This window comes from Danio rerio, chromosome 5, assembly GCF_049306965.1.
Source record: "Danio rerio strain Tuebingen ecotype United States chromosome 5, GRCz12tu, whole genome shotgun sequence".
Classification (NCBI taxonomy): domain Eukaryota; kingdom Metazoa; phylum Chordata; class Actinopteri; order Cypriniformes; family Danionidae; genus Danio; species Danio rerio.
In genome coordinates, this window is record NC_133180.1 from 14,415,001 (window position 1) to 14,434,878 (window position 19,878).

Here is a 19,878-nt window from a genome sequence, read left to right on the forward strand (position 1 = left end):
TAAGCACATTATGCATGTGCTTATTATTCAAGAATACAGCATTTGTAGCTCCATTTATCAGCTGCTTACTAACGTTTATTAATGTCGAGTTAATGCTTAACAGATAATGAGTTACTTATTTTTTTAATGCTTAACAAATGATTCATAGTGTGTAAAAGTGTTACCAAGATATCTATTTGAAATATATCATGTTTTTAGAACTTATTAATCATCCAATTTCAGTTTCTACAAAAATAATAAGCAGCACAGTTGTTTCCAGCATTGATAACAACAACAAATATTTCTTGAGCATCAAATTAACTAAAGATTTCTGAAGGACTGAGTGACACTGAAGACTGATTGAAAACTGTGTTTGTAAAGCGAGTGAAAGCTCTGTGATTATAGGAATAAACTACATGGTTTATAATTTGATCTGCATGAATTAGAAAAGTTACTTTAAATTGCACAATTTATCATTCATATTTTATTATTACAATATTACTACTTAATCGTGGTTGTGAAATTGTTTTGTCATAAATATTAATGGTGACTTAATATCAGTCCCAAACTGAAATTAAAAAATATCAGAAAACGTCAGTCCCACATCACTGCAATAGATAAAAGCCAGCAAGCAAGCTCATAATTACAATAAAACAATAAAATAAAATTACAGTTTCAATGGAATATACAGCTTTCTTTATTGTAAATATCATTTATAATTGTAATTAAACGCCTGGATAAAGAATTTTCTGAGAATTGTTTCAAAACATTATTAAAAAATTAAAAACGCACTGCTGAAACACATTACAAAGACTCTGTAGTATGTATTGCTGAACTGGGGTGTGTTTCCAAAAGCCATTGTTAGCCAACTTAATTCTCAAGTTCCGTGGTTGCAAACATAGTTTGTTGATTTGGCGTTTCCCAATTCCATCGTTCCAACGAACATTTTCACACTGCGTCACAAACTTGTACGCTTGCAACTACTACTCTGGAGCTGTAGTTAGAGACATTGTTCCTGGCTCTGTGCTATTCCTACTTATTCCCCCTATTCCCTATTCATTTAGAACATTCTAACATTTAAACTTGAAATAATTAAAAATAAAAAAGCATTAAAGTTGAATTCATGTTCGCTTTTGTAAGTGATTTCATGTCTTAGAATAGAATATGTAATATTCTCAATAATATTTGTAAAGTAAACAGAGGCCCTATATGTGCCATTTACATATATTTCTATTAATACGGAAAAGAGTGCATGTTTTTACAAAAAATATGTATATAGTTTAAATGCGTGTGCGTGTAAAACAATATAATTTGCACAAAGAAATGATGGGGTTCTTCTCTAAAAAAAGTAGTTACTCCATCCCGTTTAGAGCATCATTATGGGCGTTTTGCATTATAACCAACGTGGTTCAAATGAAAGATCTGCGACAGAGAAACTATGGGTTCTGGGAAACACTCGCCACTACATTGTTCCTTTCCCAAACGTTGCACTGTACTATAATAGTTCAGCCACGAGTTACATCAGTGTTTGAGAAACGCACCCCTGTAAAGTTAAACCAGTAAGCAGTTATTCACCAATTCAGTGTTTATAATTTTTTTCTTAGTTCACAGTGTAACTACAGAAGATTCAAGCTTTAAACAGGAAAATTATCAAACCGATTTTCAAAACTAAATTTTAACAAGATGCTACTGGTCTAAACCAATTCAATGATCTATGCTAAGCTAAGCTAAGCTAAGCTAAGGCCGTACTCACACTAGGTACAGTTGCCTTGAACCGGGCCAAAGCATGCTTGTCCCCCCTCCCGTCTCCCCCGACGGCCCGCGCTCACACCATATCGGGCCTCGGCACGCTTACGTCATCGCTGCTGCGCTGTTCAGAAGCGCCCTCTATGGCAAGCCTTTTTAGCATTTAAATCTTTGTTTTGACTCCATAAATATATTTAGAGATATCTCTAATTATATTTTGACTAGTCATAATTATAATTCCACTACTCAGAATGACAATTAGACATATCTGCAATTACAATTGTACTAGTACGAAATCAGATTGGAGATATCTGCAAATATATTATGACTAGTCATATTCCTCCATTAAAAAAATAGTTGCAGATATCTCTAAATGAGTTTTGACTAGTCACAATTGTAATTAGAGATATCTCTGAGTTTTTACTAGTCATAATACATTTGGAGATGTCTTTAATTCATCATATTTAGAGATATTTACAAATATATTTGAAGATCTCTAATTAATTTACTAATAGTCGAATAACAGTTGTAGATATCTTGAATTGGATTTTTGACAAGTCAAAACTCAGTTAGAGATATCTGCAAATATTTTTTCAATGGAGGAATATGACTAGTCATAATATAGACGTATAATATAGTCATAATATCTGATTTCGCACTAGTACAATTGTAATTGCAGGTATCTCTAATTGTCATTCTGACTAGTCGAATTATAAGTATGACTAGTCAAAATATAATTAGAGATATCTCTAAATATATTTATGGATAGTCAGAACAAGGTTTAAATGCTAAAACGGCTTGCCATACGCTCTCACTCAGTAGCACAGTGGAGATTTCTCTAGTTATATCGTTTCAGTCGTTTGATATGCCGTCAAATATTTCGCCAAACAGTTCTTAGGGATGCGGTGACACGCAGTCAGATATTTCGCCGAACAGATCCGCCACTTTTGGCGCTCATAAACAATCATTAAGCCCTCGTGCTGCAGGAATGAGGAGGTCTGCTGAAGCGCGCAGCTGTCGTGCTGTGAGGAGTTTGCGTCTTTAATAAACTACGGCAGTTTGCGTTCACTGAACAGTAAGAATGATTAATAAATCCATATCAAACAGTCCCTTAAAAGTCACGTCTCGCTTTCGGTTTCGGTTTCGGGCTTTGGCGCGTTTTGCGCTCACACACAAGCGTACCGCGCCAGAGCCCAAGTGTACCGCGCTCAGGCACACCTCTTCCAACCGGGCCAGGGCCGGCCAAGTGAACCGTGCTTGAGCGCGATTCAGCGCACTCACACTTCTCAAACGATCCGGGAAACGGGCCTGGGCACGGTACGGATGGCATAGTGTGAGTAGGCCCTAAAAGTGCTCCCTCCAGACCGAGAGATCATCTGAATGAAGGTGGTTTAAAGTCTGCATGAACCTAATGTGACGCAGTTCCTAATGAATTAAAATATTAAATGAGAAAAAATTTGTGATTGTGGCCTGTTTTTTTTTCTACTGGGAGCTAATTGGGTGTAGTAAAGTAGGCAATTCATTTAGAAAAATTAGGAATAGGGTTTGGGAAGAGATACTACAAATTAACAGACTCCTCCTGCTTACCATTTCTGTTTGTTGTCAAAACTGACAGCTGGAGGGGCGTGGTTTAGTATGTTAGCCACGCCCAATACCTTGAATTTAACAAACAGGAAGTTCTTTTTAAGATTTCAATTCAAGAGCCCATATTATGGGTTTTTGAAAATGCCCTTCCATGTAGTGTGTAGCACAGCTGAAATATCAGTGAAGTAAAATATCCACCTAACAGTGTTTAAAACTGTTGATTCATCTATAAAAGAGTCGACTCATAGTGTTTCAAACGAATCGTCTTGATAACGAATAATTAGGTGTTTCGCCATGACGTGAAAACGAGACCAAGTAGTTGCGCGCGCAAACCCGGGAGATTTGAAACATGCGGCCCTGCCCTCTAACACAGAAAAAGCCACACGCCACACACACACACACACACACACACACACACACACACACACACACACACACACACACACACACACACACACACACACACACACACACACACACACACACACACACACACACACACACACACACACACACACACACACACACACACACACACACACACACACACACACACAAACACGTCGGTCAAATGAAGTAGCAATGTGCAGATGGATATTATTGAGTCTCTACCTAAAAATGAACCCTCAACATTAGCCCAGCCTTGAGCAGTTTGAGTGCTTCTGGAAACTACATGCTACAAAGAATACTTCATCGGCCGTTTGTTAAAGGAAGGATCAGTAAAGACTACTGATGGACTATCTCAGAACCTGGATCGGTTTCTTCCTCCATTTCTCAAGTGTAAGTACATGCAATTAAAGTTGGTGCCTTGTTTACTCTAGCTTGCAAATGTATTTAGTTGTGATTTGTTAATTGTAACCGCATGTACTGTATCAGGTTAATTCGCTATATTCTTATATCGCGTGTAAAGCCACGTTAAAACGCGACGCGTGACGCTTTGTTTACGGACCTCCGTGGAGGAAGATAATGTGTGTGTGTGTGCGCACTGTGTTGTCCGAGGAGGAGGGCAATGTGTGTGCTTGTGTGTGTGCGCGTGTGAAAAGAGCAGAGTGTAACAAGCTAGGAGATCTCCTCGCCATTTCTTGGAGTTTTTGCTCAATAAAATAGTTAGTCATCAGTATTTTCAAATCCATCGTCTGTATTTACATTCACCCACTGGCAGCCAAAATCCAAGCCTTACACTATGAAGCGTGTATGCACTGTGACTAATTTTATATTGTTGATTAGCTGCTGGGCATTTCACTCTGTCTCGCACTGAAGGCAGTCAGTATCGACCAATCGCAGCAGACTGTCATCGGTCCAATCAGCGCAGATTAGCTTCGCGCTAAGGAGGGGTTTGGGAACAAACAAATCACTGAACGATTCATTTGGGAGTCGCTGGGATAATTAGGTAAAAATAAATGCAGATTACAAGATAATGAACGTGTTTTTTGACCTCGCATGCATATTAGACTGTTGTTGGAGACCCTTACAACCAAAATATGGCCCTATTTCATGTATAATATGGGCTCTTTAAAGATTAAAAGGTCAAACTAGGTTTTTTTTCATCCTAATGACATGCACAGATGAATTGTTGACCACACAACAAGCAACATGAGCAAACAAAATCATATGTACTTTTTATGTTACATTTCAATTGTACTTTAAGTGTGTTGGAGTTTTCATGCACTCCAGGTGTTGTGCCCAACAACGCCACTTAACCACGGTACAATCCCTACAATTACAATCACTACCTGCCTCTCATGACTTACTGCTTGAACATCTTGTTTTCATGCCACTGAACATGAAGCACACAGAGTCTGCTGGCACATACCTTGATGTGTTCCTTGGCCCTCATGAGCAGGCTGAGGGTTGTGTGCCTGTTTGACTCTGGTCCTAAGGGCACGAGGGATTTCAAGCGCTCCAAACACAGCCGTAAATGTGCCCTCCTGAGCGACATAAGGAAAGACAGACAAAAACAGACAGAGTGAGTCATAAAGGAACCGCAACTGCTTTCAATGCAATGCTTTCAACACGCAGCGGCAGCGACATGAATTATAGAAAGAAATTACAGAGGAATGTGACCTGCACTGTTAACATTTTAGAGTTGGCTCCTCACATGAAGGCAGAGTAAGACTTGGAGAATTAAGTACCAACTAGTTTTATTGTACATTTTATAGTGGTTTTGTCTTTTTTTTTTATTAATCATCAGTTATTTTAATACATTAGCCCACACAAAAATTTGAAATATACAAATAAGTAAACAGGATCATACAGTCAGGCTAGGGGATAAATATGTACCATTGAATAGAAAATCAGGAGAAATTATTAATGTAATGCCAAAAAGATATCCATAGCTGCCACATATTATGGCACTTTTGATATATGTCATAGGTTTCTCAAGTGGAAATAGCATAGCATACATACTTGAGACAAGCAAATTTTAAAGCAGAGTACCTGAAGAGATGACCACAATAAAAGTATACATTTCTTTGCCAGATAAACTACCCGGTTAACTAGTCGATAATAATTTACAATGCTACTGTTAATTAATTAATGATAATTAATCTGTGTTTGTTCTAATAATTTATAGCCTTATAATTTTATTGTTTTAATAAATGATATGGCCACAGCCATATCACCCTGCAGCCCAAGACCGGTTACTCACTAAAGCTAAGCAGGGCTGAGCCTGTTTAGTACCTGGATGGGAGACCACTAGGGAACACTAGGTTGCTGTTGGAAGTGGTGTTATTGAGGCCAGCAGGGGGTGCTCAACCTGAGGTCTAAGTGAGTCCTAATGCCCCAGTAAAAGTGAAGGGGACACTACACTGTCAGTGGGCGCCGTCTTTCGGATGAGACGTTAAACCGAGGTCCTGACTCTCTGTGGTCATTAAAAATCCCATGGCACTTCTCGTGAAAGAGTAGGGGTGTAACCCTGGTGTCCTTGCCAAAGTCCCTCTATCGGCCCATACGATCATGGCCTCCCAATCATCCCCGTCCACTGAATTGGCTCTATCACTGTCTCTCCACTCCACCAATAGCTGGTGTGTGGTGAGCGCACTGGCGCCGTTGTCCTGTGGCTGCAGTCGCATCATCTAAGTGGATGCTGCACACTGGTGGTGGTGTGGAGAGACCCCCCTCATGATTGTGAAGCGCTTTGGGTGTATGGCCATACACAATAAATGCGCTATATAAATACACATTACATTACATACATTACATTACAATAAATGATTACTTGCAGACAGATTTTTTTGCAATGTTTTATGTGAGGTTCTTCTCTGTAAAAGAAGATTTTTATTTGAGCTTTACTCCACCATATAACAGTTAAAATTCCAGAGATAAACTAAATTTGATCTTAAAGAGTCCTTGTAGGAGATACAATGTATTGTATTTTCTTCCAAAAAAAAAAATGATTTTGTCACAATACCAGACACAGTGAACAAATGGCCCTTTGGATTTTTTTTACAGTTAAAACAAAAAAATCTGAGGAGTTTCTGTAAATCTTTTTCAGATGTTAGGGTGTCAAATGAACTCTGTTAATGAATATATAATTGAGTTCATGAACATTTGGGATATTTTTAAGCTTGAAAACTTCAGTCCTATATCATTACCATCACCATACTTCTTGCTATGCAGATGATGTACAATTATATTTTTCTTTTAGCCCTGACAGGCTGGACAAACTGTCTCTTTTGCAGGATTGTTTCTTCTCCATTAACAAATGGATGGCAGACAATATTTTGCAACTGAACCCAGATAAAACTAAAATGCTGATTTTTGCTCCAGATAGCATCACCCCAATGATCAGGCAAGCTTTGGGGGGCTTGTCATCTTCAAATTGCAGTGATATTAGAAATCTTGGTGTCATCTTTGATCGAGCTCTTTGTTTAAATAGCCATGTTAAGTCTGTTGTTCATACATGCTTTTTAATCTGAGAAACATCGCAAAAATCAGATATTGTGTCAGAGGAAGAGATGAAGATGCTTGTTCATGCCTTCATCTCTTCACGGTTGGATTATTGGAATGTTTCAATAAATACCTTAGCATTATAGCCCCAGCCTTGTGTTGTGTTCTCGTAATGTTTCTGACGAGTGCTTCAGCAATCTACAAACTTACAACGGGAGATTCATCAGCCATTTGTAAAAGGAAGGATCAGAAATGACTATTGTTGTATGGGACTTTGTCAGAGCTTGACAGGAACTTTACAGTACACAGTTTATGAACCAGTTTCTTCACCTATTTCACAAGTGCAAGTAAATGCAATTAAAATGGTTGCCTCTTTGTTTTCTCTAGCTTGCAAATTATGCATTTCATTGCGTTTTGTTACTTGTAACCACTTGTACTGTATCCGGTTGACTCTATAGATTATCATATTTCCTCTAAAGTCATGTTAAAAACGCAACTCGTGCCACTTTGTTTACAGATTTAAATGCGTTTGTAAACTCACGATCCACTGCCATTGGTCATAGCTAAGGCCACCATGTGCTGTACCAACACACTTGCGGCGGTCAATTTTCAAAAATAGTTCAGCTATCATGGTTAAGAATAGAGCAATAAGCTGGTGTTGAACTGCATTGCTTTAATGCACTCCTGCACTGGGCTCCCGCATACACTCTGCACTCTGAGTACTTCAAAATTGTAGATAAGCTGTGCTGGTCATGTCTCGCGCTGAACGCAGTGGACCAATCACAACAGACTGGGTCATCAGACCAATCAGCGCAGATTAGCATCGGGCTAAAGAGGGGTTTGGGAACAAATGAATCGCTGAACAAATCATATGAAAGTCATTTGGATAATTAGGTAAAAATAAATGCATATTATAAAACAATGAAAGTGTTTTTTGACCTTGCATGCATATCAGCCTGTTGTTGGAGACCCTTAACACCAAAATATTACCATTTATAATGCATAATATGGGCTCTTTAAATTCAAGCACTTTCAAGGACTTTGCTTTGTTTTTAAGGTCTTTGCAGGCTTTTAATACATGTCTGAAATTTAAGTACTGTCAAGAAGCGTGGGAACCCTGATACAATTACAGAAAAATATACACTCCTTTACACAAGAAATAATAAAATCATTTATATATCCATGAATGTATATATATATATATATATATATATATATATATATATATATATATATATATATATATATAATTATTCATAAAATGCTAAATTATTTACAAAAGAGAGGTTGAATTTCTCAGAACCATTAAAAAAAGCACAACGCAACAAGTTACTAACATTCTTACATTGACATCTAATGGCATCGATCCAACAAATAAACATGCTATTTAAATAATGAGCATTAAGTTCATCCCTTGAACACTACTTAGACCTCCTGTGTCTGTGTGTGTGCAGCTGCTGGGTGTGGTGGTGATGGTGCCAGCAAACACATGACCGGTTATGCAACCTGCCAGAAACTGCAGACAGTTTTGCTCTGCTGCTGCTGTATTTGTATGGAGGCGTAGGTCACAACCCAACTATTTTACTGCGTCTGCGTGTTCTGCCAACAGAGAAGTGTCCATGCTGGAGGTGGGCAGCTCTCTGGAAGCCACTACAGTTTAGCGTGTACTCATTTAAACAGCAAAAGTCGCATGAGAGGATGCAAAAACAAAAGGTGTCATTTTTGCCAAATGCAAATGACGAGAAGATCATGCAAATTGTGAGATTGCAAACACAGGATTGATGTTAAGGAAAATATTTCAGGCCTGTAGTGACTTCCAACACACACACAAATTGTATTATATTATACTATAGTGCTAGGCAAAAATGTATTGTGAATAATCATACCCAAAATTCACATCTGTTGTTACTTTAAATATGTGTGTGTGTGTACTGTGTAAATTTGTTTGTACATATATATATATATATATAGATATAGATTATATATATAGATTAATTGCCGTTAAGCTATTCTCAAAGTTGGGTTGGGATCTGGGTAAATTCATATATATGAATACACACAGACATGCATATATTAGAGAACATTTTATTTTTATTTAGATATGAAATATGTAACAATTTAATCAATTAAAAAATCTATAAACAAAATAGTTTTGTATAATTTTGCTTTTGTGTGCGCGCGCGTGTATCCCATATACAAAATATATATAATAGACGCATGAACGATTTAATTAATCTTTGCCTATATGATTATTAGATACAAATTATATATATATATATATATATATATATATATATATATATATATATATATATATATATATATATATATATTAATTGCCGTAAAGCTATTCTCAAAGTTGGGTTGGGATCTGAGTCTATTCTACACAAGCTGTGATGACTTTCACCTTGACATTTTATTGCGGATGTACTGTATACCTGACCGGTGAGCCGTCTGACAAAAAAGTACCTTCTGAATTAAATCATACTCCACATGTCTTAATTCCATTTCTGTTTAGTTCAGTTATGACTTTAGTCGGATTAAGGTGATCAAAAAAAAAAAAAAAAAAAAAACGCTTTTTGGAGCTTATGTAGGCCTACAGTTAAAACTTCATTTTACCTGAATAAAACATTTAGTAATCACAAGTACATCTGATTGAACATTATTTATTTTCATCACCAATTACCATAGTAGTTTCTCAAGCAGTTTGTGATGCATTTTGGAAACAGGAGATGAGCCCCTGGTCTAATGCGCCACCTGGCTTGAGAAACCTGTTCTCAGAGTAGGGTAGCCCACATATTCTGAATGCCTTCGGCAGAATTCAAATGAATAATCTAGATAAAAAAAAAAATATATTATCTATGCCCCCCTATTATATATATATAACACTTTAATAATAATGTTAAAGCAGCAATCATGCTAGTATTAGTTTAACTTACTAAAACAATTAGCTAATTAATAATTATAATGTACTAAAAATAAAATGACCTTAAAATTAATATTCTAAAAATTAATAAAAATAAACTAATTTATGATTTATGTACATATACTGATTTAGGAACACAATGTAACCCAATGGCAATAGTACACACATCCTTCCACTCAAGTAGAAGTACAGATACTCGGTTTACTGTTTAAAACAACTCTGGTATTAGATGAAGTACTGACAACACTTTTGTACTCAAGTAAAAGTAAACTACGGCCTAAAATTTGTACTCAAATTAAAAGTATTCATTGTTATACCTGTTTTAGTTTCACGGTGGTAACTACACAGCACATCATGTATACATTTATACAAAATAACTTGCATTTCTAATTTTTTGTAAAAATATTTCTTGCCAATTTTCAGCAGCAAAGTAGCCAAGCAACATCACTCTACAATATTGTCAAACAGCACCACTCAAAAATCCTCAACTGGACATAAAATTCAATTTTACGACTCTTAAGAAGAGCTGCCATGCTCATTCGTATATTCTAAAACTTAATTCTTCTAATATATACTAATAAATGTCCAAAATTTAACACTTCATTTTGTCCAAAACATATTTTGGTTTTTTTTCCTTTAAATAAAATAAACACTGAATGTGTTTGACTACAGATTATTTTTTGCATTGTGCTAAAGTTCCTCATTTTTTTCAAACAGTACACTTACGCAGTTCATGCAATTTCACAGTTTGTTTTTCGTTTTGTTTGTTTTCAGAGTACTGCGTGTATTTTATTTATCTCATAAAGTTATTAATGCTGTTAATACAGTTTTGCATCATCATTTTGCACATGATAAATTCCTGTTCCTTCACGTTATATTTGTATTCATAAATCACCCTGTATAAATACTTGTGATGTTGTTCTAACAATATATCGAACAAATTTAAATGAAGACAACTGTTTATATACATAATATACATGTTGAAACTATAAAACGGTATAAATTATGTTCTAGGAAATATGAACTCATAACGTACTCGTAGGTATTTAATTGCTATAGTAGTAACTGAGCAAACCTTGACAAAAAGCACATGATTGTTAGTTTTTTTTCTCTCCGCGGTATTAGATTGAAAGATCAGAGATGTACAGTACACCACAGTCAGACGAGGACAAAAGACTTTAACCCCATTTAAATACCAGATTTGAACAGGAATGCATATCTTGTTTTACCTGTGATCCGACTGACCAAAAAATCTTATTACCCAGTATAAACATGACTTGGACTCCCTCTCTCATCCACGTTAGCTGTTCCCATGGTGAGCTTAAATAAATAAACCTACAGTGCGAGATCAGAGGTTGAAAAAGCTGTGCATTGCAGTGCGCAATGGCAAAAAATAGTTCAACAGAATCAAAAAGGCGGTCAAATTGCTCAATGACAAGAAATAATATAGATTGCATAACAAAACACATAGAAACGAAAGTAACGAGCCTGATTTAAAAACCGAAGGAGTAGAAAATATAAGGAGTAAACGTAAAAAGTTGTCCAAAAATAATTAATGGAGTAAAGTACTGATACCAGATAACCACAAACAAGGCAATTTACGTTGTAATGAGAATTGCTGTAAAAATAATCTTTATGGTAGTCATTTTTTTGTTTTAGTTAATTAGAATTTACTTACAAAACTTAAAACTAAACAATGAGAAATAATCTGAACCTAAATAAAATATTAAAGTTGTACTTGATTGTGTTTTGAAACTGTTTATAGATTTATTTCAACAAATTAATAAAAAAAAACATGAAAAAGAGCGGTTCAAAGCAATATGAAGGTGCAAACATGGTGTAAATGAGAGCAATAGCGGACTGCTGAAGGACAGGTTGTGTGTGTGTGTGTGCTCACTTGCCTCTGCACACAAACACACCCAGACAAAGGCCAATGTTTGCAGCTTCATACAGTATAAGGTCAACTGGTCCGAAGGTCAGGAATACTATTACATAACTTGAGAATCTGTGGTGACATAACCTGAGTGGCCTGCTGTTTGTTAAGCAAATACAGACGGTGTGTGTGTGTGCTGTCTGTCATTTACGCACACTGGCTGTTGCAGGTTAGTTTCTCTTTCTTTTTGCAGTCTCTCCTCAAACTACTGTCTAAAAAATGTAGGGTCAGTAAGATCTTTTTATTTGTGCTTTGAAAAACTAATAGTGTTCTTAAGCAAGAATCAAAAGTGCCGTTTTAAAGCTACTGAAGTCTACTAAATCCTGTCCTTAACACACACAAAAAAAAATAAAAATCTGAAAAATATTTACACATTTTATGCAACATTCTTCAGGCTTTTTTTGTACTTGCATTATGATGCTATTACAGTGTCAAAATGGTCCTAAAATTACCCAAGAATACATGGGAACAAAAGTTGGGGATCACCATCAGTGAAATAGAATGGGATTATATAGTCAATCTTGTACACAGTTCTTCTATATGTGCCCGACACAGTTTAATGCAGTTTAAGATTTTTCACAGAGCACACTACACTAATGCCAGATTAGCCAAAATATACCCAAATAGAAATAATACTTGTAATAGGTGTCAACAATCTCCAGCAAATCACACACACATGTTCTGGTCTTGTCGAAAATTGACAGTGTTTTAGTCTAAAATATTCAATACTTTTGAAAAAACTTTTAACATATCAGCCACTCCAAACCCTCTAACAGCACTATTCGGAATTCCTTTTGAGCCAAATTTGCCTTCAACAATACAGAACGTTGTGGCTTTTACTACATTATTGGCTAGGAGGCTTATTCTCCTCCTTAAATGGAAACAAACATCTCCACCTTCACATGACAGATGGATAAAATAATTTTTTTTGTGTTTAAAATTGGAAAAAATTAGGTTTTCATTAAAAGGGTCTTTAAAATCCTTTTACAAAACATGGAAACCCTTGTTGAACACTACATTGACACTATTGATCTTGAAGCAGAAGAGGAATAAAGGTTTTTATTTTTAAATTTTTTTTTAGGTTTTTTTTTTATATTTTTATTATTATTTATTTATTATTTTTGTAGTTAGTTTTTTTTCTTTCTTTTTTTGCTGTTGTTGTTTATATATTTATTATTTATTATTTTTTTACATTTATTGTGTCATTTTATAACTATATATATATTTTTTTGATGGTTATTGTTTCTTAGTTGTGAAAAAGCAGAACAGTGTATTACTTATTTCTGTATGTATATGATATTGTATCTGCAAAAAATGTTAATAAATATAGTTGGCAAAAAAAATGGTCCTAAAATGACAATAACATTGTTTATCGCAATACATTTTGTTGCTATAGATTAACAATCTCACACTCAATTCCTGGAAGGCCACAGCTCTGCATAGTTTAGCTCCAACCACCTCCAACTCACACCTACTTAATAGTCTCTAGTAGTCTTGAACACCTTGGATTAGCTGAGTTTAATTAGGGTTGGAGCAAATTTGACCCTCCAGGAATCAAGTTTACGATCTATGCTATATATCGTACCACAAATAAATAGATATCTTGACAGGCCTATACACACATTGTTTCTTGTGCCTATTTAAACTCACTCGAAATGTTTACCCAAGCTTTAAAACACAGTCAAATCATAAACTTTCACTCTCATATGTTCGCAAATGATCCATAAACCACATGCATTCTGAACTGTGGTTAACATTAGCTGTGTTTCCATTCAAATATGCAAACTAAATTGCAAATTAATTTGAGAATTAGGCACCAATATTACCAGCCAACAGGTCAACGAGAACAAAATCGTTCTTTCTGATAAACTAGTGCGAAAAATCAAAAACGAAAAAGACTGAATAATAAATTTAAGAGAAGACACAGTGGGCTTTTTTCTTATGTAATAATATACTTGCGTGTCTCAAAATAAAGGTTAAATCCCAATTAATGCAGTCAAAACTGGCTTTTGGAGCACAGCTGCTCAAGACCATTCTAGGAGGTAATATCGAACTTTGGTAATAACGAAGAAATTTACAATGATCAAAACAACATTTCAGATATTTTACAATGAGGTTGGTCCACTGGTTCGTCCATTAATGTCATTCTATCACGCCACAGTTCCACCATGAAAGCGGATTGCAATTGCGCTGTATAAATTGCCAACAAAAGCACATGATTTGTTTGAAGCGCATGCTGGAATTTAATCAGTAAATGTGTTTCCATCATAGTTTATGTGCATTTTTTCTCATCGGATAAAATGTTTATCCTAATCATTTGGGCCCATAGGTTTTTTCATGCGCAATTTCAGTATGTATGTGCATGTTGGTGTTTCAATTAATCTTTTTTTTTTTTGCAATAGAGCAAAATGCGCATTAAAATAGTTAGATGGAAACATAGCTGTTAACCCTTCAGTGACGTGACCACTGCAAATGAAATGCTGAAACAACAATATTATGCAGCAATAACTGAAAAATCTCCATTGTATTTTCACAACATAGCTATTGATTTAAGCTTACTGATTTAAGCTTTGGTCAAATACACACTGGGTAAGCATGAAAATATCTGTTTATATAATTTTACTAATTTAAGACTTCTGAAAAGTAGTATTCCGCTCATTAATCTGAACATAGTTTTTTCTTTCTTTTTTTTTTAAATAACACAGTTTCTGTTCTCAGGACGTAACTGCTACAAACTCGCACTGTGATTATAGTACAAAGTGTGTAAACTGTGTAACAAAAATGCTGAATATTCAAATTGAAAATCAAAATCAGTCAATTTGCTTGGGAAAAAAATTCAGAGTATGAGTACATGGCTGAGTGATATGACAAAAGCGCATATGATACAAGTCATCTCATATACTGATAACTATACATCACAATAGAGCAACATTTCTGTAAATCCAATCAATTACAGGTTTATATACATTACGAGAATAAATAAAGGTCTTTTTTAAACTTGAAAAGCAGGGGTTCTCAACCTTTTTTACTTCAAGGCCCTTTTCTTTCTCTGATTAATTTTTGAAGGCCCACCTGTCTGACATTTCTCTAAAATGTTTTTATGAAATGCTCATTTAAACCTTTATTTAATAACAAATATATTAATAAACAGTTGAAGTCAGAATTATTAGCCCCCCTGTTAGTTTTTCTCCAATTTCTGTTTAACTGAGAGATTTTTTTAAACACATTTCTAAACATAATAGTTATAATAACTCATTTCTAATAACTGATTTATTTTATCTTTGCCATGATGCCAGTGCATAATAATTGACTTGATACAGCTTAAAGTGACATTTAAAGGCTTAAATAGGTTAATAAGGTTAACTAGGCAGAGTAGGGTAATTAGGCAAGTTATTGTATAATGATGGTTTGTTCTGTAGACTATCAAAAAATATATATATCGCTTAAAGGGGTTAACAATTTAGCCCTTAAAAACCTTAAAATGGTGTTTAAAAAGTAAAAAACTGCTTTTATTCTAGCCGAAAGAAAACAAAAAACAAATAAGACTTTCTCCAGAAGAACAAATATTATCAGACATACATTTGTGAAATATTTAAACAAGAAAAAATATGATACATTTATATGTATGTGTATGCATGTATGTATGTATGTATATATCTATGTATGAATGTATGTATGTATGTGTGTATGTGTGTGTGTGCGTGTGTGTATGTGTGTATACACATATATATATATATATATATATATATATATATATATATATATATATATATATATATATATATATATATATATATATATACTGTATATATATTGCAGAAGACCAGCTTCTATTTTAAACTGAACTGACGGAATATCTACTATTAAATATCTACTATTCAAAAATAGACAAATGTAAAATACATTAAAACACCCTAAATCTGTTGAAACGTATAATTCTTATGGCGGTTGAGTTTGCAGCTGGATATTATTGGGAGATTGCTGACAGGAACAGTGAACAGCTCCGCCAGAGCGTGTCTGAAGCTCATATGCAAGTTTATTTTACATTCTATGGCAGAAACACCAATAAGCCTCACTTGATGCTTTTGTATAGGCTTGTGTCCGTTATAAAACACTCACAGGACATTAATTTGGACAACTACGCAAATATAGTATATAGTTTACACAAAAATACACATAGAGACACTTTCACTTTACGCATAATTTTGTAAATGAACAGACTACGTGTAGTTGCAGACGTAATGATGAAACAGTTTTTGCGCCGAGTTTGATGTAATCGATCAGAAAACAGGAGAAACTGCATTTAATCATTTTAATATAGCATATTAATTAAATAATAAAATTATAGTATAATATTGAGAGTTAATTTTAAGCGATCTCATGGCCCACCTGCAGGATCGTAACGGTTCAGAATAAAATATAAAAACACTCTCTCTGCAAAAGGAATACCACCCTATAGTTTTGAGAGACCCCACATACCTGCTCTTTAAACAGGTCACACTCTCTCCATTCAAGCCATATGACTTTTATCATAAATCACCGTCCTCTCCTGGCCTTTGACCTCTAACCTCGAAGTAATTGTCTTAACCCTGCTGGAAGAACTGTACACGCAAAGGCATCTGCGGCGGCCTGGAGCTCAGGTTACAGATCTAAAACCCTCTCACAAGTCAAACTGGCCACAGGTATGTGAAGTCTATCTAGAGAACAAACATATATTCTTTTTTTTTTTAATTAAGTTTAATTATTTATATGTATGCCTGTATGTATTTATTTATGCAAGCATTGTTTATTTGTTTGTTTACTTATTTAGGTATTTATTAATTTATTTATTGTTTACTTAAGTATTTAATTATTTATTTGTTTATGTATTTATTTACGTATTATTTATTTATTTGTTTACTTATTTAGGTGTTTTGTATTTGTTTATGTATGCATGTATGTATGTATGTATGTATGTATGTATGTATGTATGTATGTATGCATTTATGTATTATTTGTTTACTTATTTAGGTATTTAATTTATTTATATACGCATTATTTATTTGTTTATGTGATCACTTATTTGTGCATTTAATTATTTATTTGTTCATGTATTTATTTACGTTTTGTTTATTTGTTTGTTTGCTTGTTTACTTATTTAGGTATTTTTTATTTATGTATTGATTGACTGATTATTTGATTTGCTTACTTATTTGGGTATATTTATTTATTTGTTCATTTATTTGGATATTTAATTATTTATTTATGTATTTATTAATTTATGTGTTATTTATATGTTTTTTCACTTATTTAGATATTTTTAAATTATTTATTTGTTTATTTATTTATGTATTTATTTATTTCATATCAGCAGCACTGACTATACGGAGCAAAACCTGTGCTAACTATACAGTATATAACATGCATGCAATCATATCGGCTTCTTAATAAACATTTTTTGTACAAAAAACAACAACACTGAAAAGAGTCATATATAATCCTTTAGTTTGATTAATGATAAATATTCAAAAATTCCTCCGGAGGACACCTTTTTAAATATTTCCCTTAAAATGCTTCCAAAATAAAACACCATTTTATCATCAAAATATTATTACAAGAGTAACGAATAGGTTTTTCTTTTTTCCCCTTTTCAAAAATAAGAGTGTGTAAGTCTTGAGTGACCAATTCTGCATCTTGTATGTACAACTATTTTCAAAATGGCAATTATTTCTTTCATTTACAAACGGTTTCATTATGTAATTTGTTGTTTCTACATTCATCTTATTTCATTTGCCATTTTTATGTAATATACAACTTTAAAGCCAGAACTTCATAAAAAACCAGTGTGTACGTTTTGCCTTTGTGTGTGTGCGTGTTTGTGTCACATATGGCCCATAACTGCTGCAGAGTGAAAACACATGCCATGTGTGGCATTGAGGTCACTAGGACAAATGTTAGAGTTTCACACGATGCAGGTGTGTGACATTTTACATGACACCGAGAGCAGGCTTTCTGCGGGGTATTTTAGGTGAGATTTTTAACTTAAACAACATCTGATTTTTTTCTAAATGGCACAGTGTTAAACTGAGAGCCAGGTGCAAACAAAGCTTTTTTATTTTTTTTTATTTTTTTTTACAAATATTCAGCATTTTTTTCCTGAGGGACAAAAACACAGATTAAAGAGATGTGCTTAAAACAGATTCACACTGAAGATGCTTTATTATTTTTTATAAAGTAGTAATGCATCGTATGCCATTATCTCACCCAACTGGTTCTTGAAAAGATGTTTGTGGCAAGATTTTATATATTTGCAAGAAGCCTCTTCACTTATTGATTCAAATTAAATAATGCTGTGAAACAATTACAATTAACAATTGCATTTAATATATTTCTTAAAAGCTTAAAGCTTACTCCTGTGATGGCACAGCTGTAATAAGCCGTATTAAGCTGTCAAGTTTGCAGAATTTCCCAAAAAATTACAAATATCACTAATTTTAGAATATTATTGCACATCTTGACATAAAGAGAGAGAAGGAAAGCAAACAAGGATCCCAAATGATTGTGACAATTAATGACCCCCAAATATATTTATATATAATAACACTCGGTTTCTCTCTTAAAAATATTAAATTGTGATTTTTCTGATTCTGTAAGTAGATTGTAGCACTGGCTGGATTAGTGTTTATTAGTCCTGCCACATCAGCCATCCTAAATGTTGACTGGATTTGAAAAGAACCCTTTATTTAACATTTTAAAGTATATATTGGCGACTTAATAGCACATATCTTCTTAAAGCCCAAGCAAGAATATTAATTCAACTCATATTCTAATTATTAAATGCCATATTTACAGTCCATGGTCTATTACTGGATCCAGTCCAGCAATCAGTTTGATTCTCTTTTGTGGTGCTGTAAAACATCAGAAATTACTTGTAACAATACAAATATCCTTACTTCCATGTTACGCAATTTAGAGAATTCTTGCTAAATTAACATAAGTAACAAAATCCATTTCATTAAAAGAGAAAGAATGGAAATCGTCTGAAAAAGCATTAAGACTTGAAGGAACAGTCCACTATTTTTGGAAATAGTCACCAATAGTTAAACAGTTGAGTTTTACCATTTTAAAATCCATTCAGCAAATCTCTGGGTCTTGTGGGAGCATTTTACTTAACATAAATTATTCAATCCAGTTGCATTTCACTCAATGCAAAATAAATAAATAAATAAATAAATAAACAAATAATCTTTCTATTTAAAGTTTGACTCTACTGTGGTCACAAGTAATATAAACCTACAGAAAATGAAAAGTAGCTTATTTCTAGGCTGATATGGCTAGAAACTTTACTCTTATTCTAGATTAACAATCAAGGAACTTTTGTTGGTCTTATTAAAACTCTTTTTTGAATGAGATGCTAACGGTCTAATCTAATTCAATGAATTATTCTAAGCTAAGCTAAAAATGCTCCCACGATAACCAGAGTTCGGCTGAATGAATTTAAAAATGTCAAAACTCAACTGTTTAAGTCTAGGGGAGATGTAAAATAAGGTTATTTCCAAAAAGTGTACCTATAAACGAGTAGTTCATTCAAAGATTCTCTCTAATTACCCATCTAATTTTTGTTTACAAATCTGCTTTTGTTTTCAACAGAACAAAAAACTCAAACTGGTATGAAATAAGTGTAAACCATGACAGAACCACACATATTAACTGCTAGGCCACAGCATTAGCCTTGTTATATATATATTTTTTGAACCACATGAATCATCACAACACAGCTGTGCTGGTCTCACATCAGACACGCTGGCCATTTCTTCAAATCTGCATCACAAAAGCACTCCCA

General features: G+C 34.1%; 1 protein-coding gene across 1 annotated transcript in view; it reads right to left on the reverse strand.

Moving 5' to 3' along the window:
• The window catches only part of mxd1 (MAX dimerization protein 1), a 61,301-nt gene that overhangs the window by 9,491 nt on the left and 31,932 nt on the right, over positions 1-19,878 (reverse strand). The window contains exon 4 of the mRNA XM_693515.8: positions 5,123-5,237. Coding sequence (XP_698607.2) covers positions 5,123-5,237 — 115 coding nt within the window. The remainder of the gene's footprint in view (positions 1-5,122; positions 5,238-19,878) is intronic.